The sequence below is a fragment of the Emys orbicularis genome, chromosome 2, assembly GCF_028017835.1.
Source record: "Emys orbicularis isolate rEmyOrb1 chromosome 2, rEmyOrb1.hap1, whole genome shotgun sequence".
NCBI classification, from domain to species: Eukaryota; Metazoa; Chordata; order Testudines; family Emydidae; genus Emys; species Emys orbicularis.
This window is the reverse complement of record NC_088684.1, coordinates 629,547-641,906: the sequence shown is the minus strand read 5'-3', so window position 1 is coordinate 641,906 and position 12,360 is coordinate 629,547. Positions and strand designations below refer to the sequence as shown.

At 47.8% G+C, this 12,360-nt stretch overlaps 1 protein-coding gene across 3 annotated transcripts in view; it reads left to right on the top strand.

The window, feature by feature from the left end:
* The window catches only part of NRBP2 (nuclear receptor binding protein 2), a 57,431-nt gene that overhangs the window by 29,342 nt on the left and 15,729 nt on the right, over positions 1-12,360 (top strand). For 2 of the 3 annotated variants that reach the window (XM_065399355.1, XM_065399353.1), the window contains exons 8-10: positions 6,030-6,113; positions 6,380-6,435; positions 9,401-9,496. In XM_065399355.1, the coding sequence (XP_065255427.1) occupies positions 6,030-6,113; positions 6,380-6,435; positions 9,401-9,496 (236 nt within the window). The remainder of the gene's footprint in view (positions 1-6,029; positions 6,114-6,379; positions 6,436-9,400; positions 9,497-12,360) is intronic. The other variant, XM_065399354.1, reaches the window with a different exon arrangement.

Sequence of the window (12,360 nt, the reverse complement as noted above, 5' to 3'; positions counted from 1 at the left end):
GTGATAAGCTTTAAACCTGTTTACAGGTATTAATTGAAAAGTAGCATTATTGTAAGGTTTAACATCCGTGTCAAAATTCGTATCCCCAAAACTTAACATTAATACCAATTTTTTTATCTCAGATGGGCGTTTACAAGTATCTTTATGATACCACGCCGTCTGTTCAGATAGTCTGGTGTGAGGTTAGTTTGTTCTTTACCCATGTAATCAGTCACTGGCTTTTCCTTCCCTCCAGTGTTCCCCTCTGTGTGGGCTCTTAATTTAATCATGTTTCTGGAATTTTGGTGCTGCAGGATCTGGCAAGATAGGTGTTCAGGGGGATCCTGCACATTGGCTGGTCCTTTGGGGAGTGGTCGCCTAACCCCAGGAGTGTACATATGCAGAAAATCCAGCTCCCCTTTTGGGGTTACCCTGTGTTTCCCACTCCCAGCACTGGGTCCTTCCCTGCCCCCTGGAGGGCTGTGATCTGTGCTCTCTGGGCTAGGTGTGTTTACCCTTTGATCAGATGCACCTTTTTCCAGCAGCTTTCCCATAACTGCTCTCTGTGTCTCACCAGCCTTGGGGAAAACACCCCCTTCTCTGCCAGTTGGGCCATTTGCATTCTCACAAATTACCACCTGGCAATTTCCTGGTCCCAACTCCTCTGCTATGACAAGCGTTGGAGCTGCATCGTGATGTAAAGAGACATAGTTACTTTCCATAAACTTATCAGAAATAAGCTTTTGTGGGTGAATACCCACTTCGCGTCTGATGAAGTGTATATTCACCCACGAAAGGTTATGCTCCAATACATCTGTTAGTCTATAAGGTGCCACAGGATTCTTTGTTGCTTTTTTACAGATCCAGACTAACACGGCTACCCCTCTGATACTTATCAGAAATAGCATCCTGAAAAATGGGACCTGGATTGGGGTACCCTCCGTCACCCCTTTCTCTGTCTCTGAGAAGTTAGCTGTGTGACTGCTCCCCTCCAGGAGGTCAGGTACACAGTTCCTTCTCAAAACCTGGGTCACAGGCTGAGTGCCTGGGTGCACAGATGCTGACCCAGCCATCCTCCTAGTGTCCTGGGCCTCCTGCCCCAAGTGACTGGTGAGGAGACATTCCTGTACCCGCACTATTCCTTCCCCAGTTTCCTCCTCTGGGCCCCTTCCTAAGACACATTTCTCTGTGCTCCCTAGGGAGGGTTCTATCTTTTGTTCAGCTGCAGAACTCTGGTTCAGCTGCAACCTGCTGGCGGTTAACAACCTGGACAGTTCTCTCCCTGGCAGGCATCACACCCCCATCCCTTCCTGAGGTGGTGTTGCCTCCATCTGCAGTGCAGGAGTTGGTCTCAACCACCCTCCCCCCTGGAAGCATGTGGCTTCCCCCAGTGCAGAAGAATCAAGGAGACTCTCTCCCAGTTCCTGAGACCTTCCCCTTTCCCTCTTGGATCCCAGCATAACACTCCCTCCTGCTGCAGGCAAATACTTTAACCTGAGCTACACGGAAAAAATCATTACCAAGGAGCAGGTCGACTAGGAAGTGTTCCATTACCCCCACAGTCAAAACACTTTCCAAACCTTCCCAAACCACATGGATTTTAGCTAGTGATATGAGGAATCTGCTTTCGCCCACCCCCACAATCTCTGCCATTTGGCCAGGCAACATACTGGCCTTTGGGACCATCACTCTGCTTAACCAGAGAGATCTGGGCCCCTGTATCCCTCTGCCCCAAGTATTCCCTGCCATTAATTTGGACAGCCTTAACAATCTCCATATCTGGTTCTGCAGAGGCTAACCTCACAGAACCAATATGATAGGTTTCAATTGCTTGCAGGGTTTCTGTGTTGAGGACAGCAGAACTAACATGAGCTATTGTTTGCCTGCTTCCTCCTAGCACAGGGCATTTATTCCTCAGGTGATCAGTGGAAAAACACTGATAACACCTTGTGGGCTCTTCTGCTTTTACAGGAGATTTGTGATAGGAATTACCAGTAGAGGAATGTTTTTGCGTAAGAGAATGTTTAGGCTTCCAGCCTCCTTCTCTCTTCCTAGGGGCAAAATGGGATCCTCCCTTCCCACCAGTTTTAAACCCCTCTTTCTGTGGCCTGCCCTCAATAGACACCTGATTCTGTTCAAAGGCATCAGCTAAAAAAGCCATCTCATCCACAGACTTTACATCTTTGTCCAATAGACACTGCTTTACATCAGCCTTACATATGCTTAGGAAATGCTCTTGAGCAACAAGATCCAACATTCCCTCAAAACTTGCCACCTCTCTACCCCTCACCCATTTTCCCAACAAATCTTTCATTTTGTTTACATATTCCCCATTACTCATATCAATATCCCTCTTGAGATTCCTAAATTTAACTCTATATATTTAAGGGGTAAACTGAAGACTTCACAAAACAGTATCTTTAAATTTACAGTCGTCTAAAGCATTTTCAATAGGCATTCCATTGAATACATTTCAAGCTTTACCAGTTAATTTCGCAATCAGGGTAGGAACTCTCTCATCATCAGGGATTTCATATATTACACACAGCCTTTCAAAGGTAGTCAGATATTCAGCAATATTGTCCTCCTCACTGTATGTAGGACATAAGTGTTCCCACTGGTGGATTTTTGGAGTGATGGGAGTTTTGGGGGTCGGGGGGTTCCGGTTCTGCTTCTCTAGCAGGTCCAGTTGGTGTTTTCGCTCTCTCTCTCTTTCTTTTTCTTCCATGGCCCTTCTGTGAGCAGTCTCCTCTTCTTTGAGCCTCATTTCTGCCTGCCACATTTGAAACTCGCAGTCCTTTTCCTTCTCTTCCACTTCCAGTCTGGCCAGCTCTAGTTTTGTAGCTGCCTCACTGGTACTCATTTTTCTGCTTTCTTGTGCTTATTTCCCTCACCCGAAATAAACAAACAGAAAATAACAAAACGGGTGACCTCCTCCTGACTGTTCTTAGCCACTGCATTTAAGACTCACTTAAAATCACAAATATCAGTGCTTAAAGTAACAGAGGGTACTGTGGCACCTTTAAGACTAACAGAAGTATTGGGAGCATAAGCTTTCGTGGGTAAGAACCTCACTTCTTGCATCTGAAGAAGTGAGGTTCTTACCCACGAAAGCTTATGCTCCCAATACTTCTGTTAGTCTTAAAGGTGCCACAGGACCCTCTGTTGCTTTTTACAGATTCAGACTAACACGGCTACCCCTCTGATACTTGAGTGCTTAAAGTGTGAACTTCACTCAGAGTAACAAGCCGTACATACACCCTGCTCGCTGCGCCACTGTGATGTTCCCCTCTGGTGTTATCTGGACTGGTGATCTGCTAGGTCATTCCAATCCTCGACTCTGGGAGCCAGCCTTACCCTGCTCTGCTGTGAGAACCCCCACTCCTGGGCTGGTCACGCACAGCCTCTGGCATGTAAGCTGCTCCTTGGATTGTGCAACCAAATGACACTAGCCAATATCTCCGGTCCCAGACACAACCCTAGGAACCTCCGTCTTGCAGTGTCCAGTTATGCCCACTGGATGCTGCAAGCTTATATGGGTTTGTCAATTTAACAAAGAAATTGATCTGTACCAGGCTTGTTATCCCAAGGGGAGTCTCTGACACGCTTCAAACCAAACGCACTGCTTCAGGTAGAATAAACAAACACATTTATTAACTACAAAGATAGATTTTAAGTGATTATAAGTCAAAGCATAACAAGTCAGATTTGGTCAAATGAAATAAAAGCAAAACGCATTCTAAGCTGATCGTAACACTTTCAATGTCCTTACAAACTTAGATGCTTCTCACCACAGGCTGTCTGGTTGCCCTTCAGCCAGGCTCTCCCCTTTGATCAGCACTTCAGTCGCTTGCTGTGATGTCTGTAGATTTAGGTGGAAGAGAGAGCTAGAGCGTGGCAAACGTCTCTCCCTTTTATCATGTCCTTTCTTCCCTCTTGGCTTTGCCCCCCCACCCTCAGAGTCAAGTGAGCATTACTTAGGGCTTGTCTACACTTACATTTTATAGCGCTCTAACTTGGTGGCTCAGGGGGGTGAAAAATCACCCCCCTGGCACTCCTGTGGCAGCGCTTTGAAGTTTCTAGTGTTGACATAGGCTGAGTCTCTCCAAGCAAGGTTGAGCAATTCCCCTGTTGTGGCCTCATGCAGGTGAGTCATTGCATTGTAGTTCCCTTGCTGGACAACAGCTTCCACCCCACCATCAACCTCAGCCTGGACCAATCTACACGGGAGGTCCACTTCCTAGACACCACGGTACAAATAAGTGATGGTCACATTAACACCACCCTATACCGAAAACCCACTGACCGCTATGCCTACCTTCATGCCTCCAGCTTCCATCCTGGATATACCACACGATCCATCGTCTACAGCCAAGCGCTGAGGTACAACTGCATTTGCTCCAACCCCTCAGACAGAGACCAACACCTACAAGATCTTCACCAAGCATTCTCAAAATTGCGATACCCGCAGGAGGAAATAAGGAAACATATCAACAGAGCCAGACGTGTACCCAGAAGCCTCCTACTGCAAGACAAGCCCAAGAAAGAAACCAACAGAACTCCACTGGCCATCACCTACAGTCCTCAGCTTAAACCTCTCCAACGCATCATCAGTGATCTACAACCCATCCTGGACAACGATCCCTTGCTTTCACAGACCTTGGGAGGCAGGCCAGTCCTCGCCCACAGACAACCCGCCAACCTTAAGCATATTCTCACCAGCAACCACACACCGCACCATAACAACTCTTACTCAGGAACCAATCCATGCAACAAACCTCGATGCCAACTCTGCCCACATATCTACACCAGCGACACCATCACAGGACCTAACCAGATCAGCCACAACATCACCGGTTCATTCACCTGCACGTCCACCAATGTAATATACGCCATCATGTGCCAGCAATGCCCCTCTGCTATGTACCTGTAGGAGAACACTTCAATCTCCCTGGACACACAATAGCAGATTTAAAGGTAGCCATCCTGCAGCAAAAAAACTTCAGGAAAGAGAAACTGCTGAGCTTCAGTTCATTTGCAAATTTGACACCATCAGCTCAGGATTAAACAAAGACTGAATGGCTAGCCAACTACAAAAGCAGTTTCTCCTCCCTTGGTGTTCACACCTCAACTGCTAGAAGAGGGCCTCATCCTCCCTGATTGAACTAACCTCGTTATCTCTAGACTGATTCTTGCCTACATATTTATACCTGCCTCTGGAAACTTCCACTACATGCATCTGACGAAGTGATTATTCACCCACGAAAGCTTATGCACCAATACGTCTGTTAGTCTATAAGGTGCCACAGGACTCTTTGTTGCTTTTTGCTGGACAATGGCTGCTGATGGGCTGTTTGACACCCTGCCTGGGCGTTGGTTACTTTCCTTGCAGTTGCCTCTGGGGAGCTAATATCTGGATGATTCCCCCAACTTACAGCATGTTTTAGTGACAACTATACAACACAATTCTCATATGCATTAATGATATACATATATGGATAGAGAACTGACTTTCAGCAGATCATAACCTTTCCCCTGATACCTTACAAGGCATGCTTTATACGTAAGATCAGGATTATATGAAAATGAGGAATATGGGGGAGACAGCACGCTCCCCCAGGGGATAGAATGTCACAGTGGGTTATTGCGACATTTTATGAACTGGCACATACCTTTTGCATTTGATCTTACAATTGGGGTTAAGTGTTTAGGTCCATTAAGCACAACAGACACTAGGGGCCTGTGCTGATACTGTGTGTGGAGGGAGCTCTCTGAAGGCCTTTGGGGAAGATCTTCTTCCCTGTGAGAGTTGGTTTTCCTGTCAGGGACCTTTCTGCCCCTGCGGATACAGGAGAGGAATCTCTCTAAGGGAGCAGGAGCCGTGGGGGCTCTGACTGCCTGGGAGCTGGGCAGGCTGTAGTTAGAAGCAAATGCAGAGACCCCTGCAATCTCCTGTTCGCTCCCTGGATCTAGGTCTTTGAACACAGTCTGGGGGACAAGCTGTGGGCTAGGGGGTTTCTGACTCTGAATGTTCTGTCCCCCTCACGCAGCCATCCCTGACGATCTCCGAAGCCCCATCAGGATTGAGAGAGAGGAGCAGCGCAACTTGCATTTCTTCCCCCCGGAGTATGGCCGTAAGTTCGGATCCCCTCTGCAGTGGGAGGGCAGAGGGGTGGCATGGAGTAGGTATTGGGGAGGGGCATGGGGCAGGTGTGTAGGGCGGAAAAGGGGGCCATGGGGCAGATTCATGGGGGAGGGGGAAATGGGGAAGGTGCGGGGGGCATGGTGATGCATGGGGCAGAGGGGGGTATGTGTATGTGTGTGGCATAGGGCAGGTGTGTATTGGGGTGTTCCTAGAAGTGGTGGTGGATTGGAACACCAGTCTGGTTTGGTTTTGCAGATGTAGCTGACGGGACAGCTGTGGACATTTTCTCCTTTGGAATGTGCGCCCTGGAGGTAGGAGCAAGGAGACCCCAATACAGATCCCAGGAACTCCCCGAAGGGTTGTCTCCCTTGGGGCTTGGGGCAGGGTGAATTCATTCCCCTGGCCCTGCAGGAGCAAGGGGATCTCAGCTCAGCCAAGGAGCTCCCTGCCGAATGGAGTCTGGGTGCCCTCCACTTGCCCCTGTGAGGGCAGCTCTAGGCCCTCTCTTCTCCGATGAAGGCTCTGCGGACCTGCCGTCCCCCATTGCTGTGACGGAGGCTCTGCTCCTGGGGTGACCATTTCTTGCTGCCCCGGCTACCCTCCTTGGGGAGCAGTGGGAGAACTGGCCCCACCCACTTATGACTCCCCTTCCCAGAGTGAGATGCCTCCCTCAGCCACCTCTGTCCAGACTGAATCCGCCTCCTGCTGAGGCCCTGCCTGGCCCGAGGGCACGGCTGATACTGGTTTTACCCCTCAGGGCCTGTTACACACATGGGTGTGAGGTTTCCCTTGGCCAGTGGGAGAAGCTGCTCACAAGGGGGACTTGCACTGCTACCCTCCCCAGGGGATGTATCCAGGGAGTGGCTATCCACTGCTGCCTGTACTGGTGAGCTCGGGGCCCCAGGGAGCAGGGCTGCCAGTCCCTCCCACTGCAGCCCCACCCCCTGACACCGGTCCCTCTGGGCAGGACCCACAAGCCAGCTTCAGGATCGAGTGCTTCATCCTCCCCACAATGGGGTGGAGAGAGGCCCTGGAGCCCTGAGTGGAAATAGTATCGGGGGTAGCCGTGTTAGTTTGTATCCACAAAAACAACAAGGAGTCCGGTGGCACCTTAAAGACTAACAGATTTATTTGGGCATAAGCTTTCGGGGTAAAAAAACCACTTCTTCAGATGCATGGAGTGAGAATTACAGATGCAGACATAAATATACTGATTCATGAAGAGAAGGGAGTTACCCTATAAGTGGAGAACCAGTGTTGACAAGGCCAATTCAATCAGGGTGGATGTGGTCCACTCCCAGTAATTGATGAGGAGGTGTCAACACCAAGAGAGGGAAAATTGCTTTTGTAGTGAGCCAGCCACTCCTAGTCCCTGTTCAATGAATTGTCGCTCTGCAATTTCTCTTTGAAGTCTGTTTTTGAAGTTTTTTGTTGAAGGATGGCTATTTTAAAATCTGTTATTGAATGTCCAGGGAGATTGAAGTGTTCTCCTACTGGCTTTTGTATGTTACCATTCCTGATGTCTGATTTGTGTCCATTTATTCTTTTACGTAAAGACTGACCGGTTTGGCCAATGTACATGGCAAAGGGCATTGCTGGCATATGATGACATATATCACATTAGTAGATGTGCAGGTGAATGAGCCCCTGATGGTGTGGCTGGTGTGGTTGGGTCCACTGATGGTGTCGCTAGAATAGATATGAGGACAGAGTAGGCAACGGGGTTTGTTAAAGGGATTGGGTCCTGGGTTAGTGTTTCTGTGGTGTGGTGTATAGTTGCTGGTGAGTATTTGCTTCAGGTTGGGGGGTTGTCTGTAAGCGAGGACTGGCCTGCCTCCGAAGGTCTGTGAGAATGAGGGATCGTTTTCCAGAATAGGTTGTAGATCATTGATGATGCGCTGGAGAGGTTTTAGCTGGGGGCTGTATGTGATGGCCAGTGGTGTTCTGTTATTTTCCTTGTTGGGCCTGTCCTGTGTAGGTGACTTCTGGGTACCCGTCTCGCTCTGTCAATCTTTTCCTCACTTCCCCAGGTGAGTATTGTAGTTTTAAGAATGGTTGATAAAGATCTTGTAGGTCTCTGTCTGAAGGATTGGAGCAAATTCGGTTGTATCTTAGGGCTTGGCTGTAGACAATGGATCGTGTGATGTGTCCTGGATGGAAGCTGGAGGCATGTAGCGTCAGCAGGTTTCCGGTATAGGGTGGTGTTTTTGTGACCATCAGTTATTTGCACTGTAGTGTCCAGGAAGTGGATCTCTTGTGTAGACTGGTCCAGGCTGAGGTTGATGGTGGGGTGGAAACTGTTGAAATCCTGGTGGAATTCTTCAAGGGCCTCCTTCCCGTGAGTCCATATGATGAAGATGTCATCAATGTAGCGGAAGTAGAGGAGGGGCGCTAGGGAACGAGAGCTGAGGAAGCGTTGTTCTAAGTCAGCCAAAAAAATGTTGGCATACTGTGGGGCCATGCGGGTACCCATAGCAGTGCCACTGACTTGAAGGTATATGTTGTTCCCAAATCTGAAATGGTTGTGGGTGAGGACAAAGTCACAAAGCTCAGCCACCAGGCGTGCTGTGGCCTCATCAGGGATACTTTTCCTGACAGCTTGTAGTCCATCCTCATGTGGAATATTGGTGTAAAGAGCTTCTACAGCCATGGTGGCCAGGATGGTGTTTTCAGGAAGATCACCAGTGCATTGTAGTTTCCTCAGGAAGTCGGTGGTGTCTCGAAGATAGCTGGGAGTGCTGGTAGCATAGGGTCTGAGGCGAGAGTCCAAATAGATAATCCTGCTGTAAGAGTGCCAATACCTGAGATGATGGGGCGTCCAGGGTTTCCAGGTTTATGGATCTTGGGTAGCAGATAGAATACCCCTGGTTGGGGCTATAGGGGTGTGTCTGTGTAGATTTGTTCCCGTGCTGGAGCTGGGAGTTTCTGGAGCAGATGGTGTAGTTTCTTTTGGTACTCCTCAGTGGGATCGGAGGACAGTGACCTGTAGAATGTGGTGTTGGAGAGTTGCCTGGCAGCCTCCTGTTCATAATCCAACCTGTTCATTATGACTACAGCTTGTGTGGAGCTAGGGGGAACCCAGACGTCAGGCCTGAGAGACCGTCACTGGCCTGGCCTGACACCTGTTTCCGTCCCACCAGAGGGGCACCAGAGCAGCGTCCCCCTGCCCAGGGAATGTCTGAGTAGGAGCTCCCTAGTGAGAGCAGAGGGGCTGCGGCTTGGCCAGCCTAGCTGGGCTGTGCTGTGGCTGGGGCTAAGTTCTGATCTCCCCTGCAGATGGCGGTGCTGGAGATCCAGTCCAATGGGGACAGCCGAGTCTCCGAGGAGGCGATTGCTCGGGCAAGGCACTCCTTGGATGATCCCAACATGCGGGTGAGCGAGGCGGGCCGAGCCCCGCCAGGAAACACCAAGGACATTGCAAAGAGGCCTAGCCACAATGCCCCACCTGCTGATGGGCTCAGGGCTCCCCCCAGTCACCTGTTATGGGGCTTGGGGCTCCCCCCATCTCAATTTCCTTCTCAGGCTCTGCAGGGCTTCAGAATCCCCCCCCCCACACACACGCCCTCGCAGTCCTAATCTCCCTCTCAGGAACTACGGGGCTCCCAATCCCCACTCCAGTCTCCTTCTCAGGGTCCATGGGTCTCCAGGTCCCCCCATTGGGCCAATCTCCCTCCAGCCCAACCCTCTGAATGGAGGGAGATTATATCTAGAGTCCCCAAGCTCTATGGGGCAGGTCTGGAGGCTAGGAGAGAGATGCTGGAGACCAACTTTAGGCTGATAAGTAAGAGATTAAAGTCCAGGACCTGAAATGTTTCCAGTTCCACGCACAGGGCCATTAGACAGGCAGAACTACTGGGTCTCAATGTGCGGATGAGACATTGGTGCAGGGAGGAGGGTTTTAGGTTCATTAGGAACTGGGGAACGTTTTGGGAAAGGAGGAGCCTATACAGGAAGGATGGGCTCTACGTAAACCAAAATGGAACCAGATTGCTGGCACGTAATATTAAAAAGGTTGTAGAGGATGTTTTAAATTAAGGACAGGAGGAAAGCTGGCAGGTGCAGAGGAGCACGTGGTTCGAGCAGAGACATCTTTTAGGGATGAGTTTATCAAAGGGGAAACTCTGTATCCTAGTAAAGAGTATAGGAAAGAAGTTAGTAAAGTCCAGGAAGGAGCTAGTGAGGAACAGTCAAACATACAAGTGTCCCATTTAAATATAACACATGAATATTGACAAAATATATAAATGCTAGAAGTCTAAATACTAAGATGGGTGAACTAAAGTGACTGGCATTAAATGAGAATATTAATATAAAAGCCATTGCAGAAACTTGGTGGAATGAGGATAATCAATGGGAAATAAAATTGTAGGACTGGAAGGGACCTCGAGAGGTCTTCTAGTCCAGTCCCCCACACTCATGCCAGGATTAAGTATTATCTAGACCATCCCTGCAAGGTGTTTGTCTAACCTGCTTTTAAAAACCTCCCATGATGGAGATTCCATAACCTCTCTGGGCAATTTATTCCAATGCTTAACTACCCTGATAGGAAGTTTTTCCTAATGTTCAACATAAACCACCCTTGCTGCAATTTAAGCCCATTGCTTCTTGTCCTATCCTCGGAGGTTAAGGAGAACAATTTTTTCTCCCTCCTCTGTATACCAACCTTTTATGTACTTGAAAACTGTTATCATGTCCCCTCTCGGTCTTCTCTTCTCCAGACTAAACAAACCCAATTTTTTCACTCTTCCCTCATAGGTCATGTTTTCTAGTCCAGTGATCATTTTTGTTGCTCTTCTCTGGACTTTCTCCAATTTGGCCACATCTTTCCTGAAATGTGGTGCCCAGAACTGGACACAATACTCCAGCTGAGCGCGGTAATACCAGGGTACAAAATATACAGGAATGACAGAGTAGGTTGCGCTGGTGGAGGCATTGCACTATATGTGAAAGAAAGCATGGAGTCAAATTAGTAAAAATCTTTAATGAATCAAACTGTACCATAGAATCTCTATGGATAGAAATTCCATGTTTGAATAATAAGAGTATAGCAGAAGGAATATACTACTGACCACTTGGCCAGGATGGTGAGGGTGATTGTGAAATGCTCAGGGAGATCAGAAAGGCTACCAAGGGAGAAAATGCAATAACAATAATAATAATAAACTACCCTCAAATTGATTGGGTACATGTCACCTCAGGATGGGATGCAAAAATAAAATTTCTAGACAGCATAAATGACTACTTCTTGAAGCAGCTTGTCCTGGAACCCACAAGGGGAGAGGCAATTCTTGATTTAATCCTAAATAGATCAAAGTTCTGGTCCAAGAGGTGAATGCAGCTGAACTGCTTGGTAATAGCAACCATAACATAATTAAATTTAACATCCTTGGGGGGTGGGGGAAATGCCAAAGAAACCCACTACAGTAGCATTAACTTCAAAAAGGAGAACTTCACAAAAATGAGGAGGCTAGTTACCTGGAAATTAAAAGGAAGAGTCATAAGGGTGAAATGCCTGCAAACTGCATGGAGATTATTTAAAACACATAATAGAAGCTCAAACTAAATCTGTACCCCAAATAAAAACAGTAAGAGGACCAAAAAATGCCATCATAGCTAAACAGCAGAGTAAAAGAGGCAGTTAGAGGCAAAAAGTCATCCTTTAAAAATTGTAAGTCAAATCCTAGTGAGGAAAATAGAAAGGAGCAGAAACTCTGTCAAGTCAAGTATAATAAGGCAGGCCAAAAAAGAATTTGAAGAGCAACTAGCTAAGGACACAAAAACTAACAGCAATTTTTTTTTAAATACATCAGAAGCAGGAAGCCTGCCTAACAGTCGGTTGAGCCACTGGACAATTGAGGAGCTAAAGGTGCACTCAAAAAAGATAAGGCCATTGTGGAGAAGCTAAGTGAATTCTTTTCATTGGTCTTCACTACAGAGGATATGAGGGAGATCCCCACACCTGAGCCATTCTTTTTAGGTGGCCAATCTGAGGAACTGTCCCAGATTGAGGTCTCAATAGAAGAGGTTTGGGAACAAATTGATTTATTATTGTTTAATTTATCATCAGGACCAGATGGTATTCACCCAACAGTTCTGAAGGAACTCTAATATGAAAATGCAGAACTTACTAACTGTGGTGTGAAACCTATCACTTAAATCAGCCTCTGTACCAGATGACTGGAGAGTAGCTAATGTAATGCCAATTTTTTAAAAAAGGCTCCTGGGAATGAGAGACC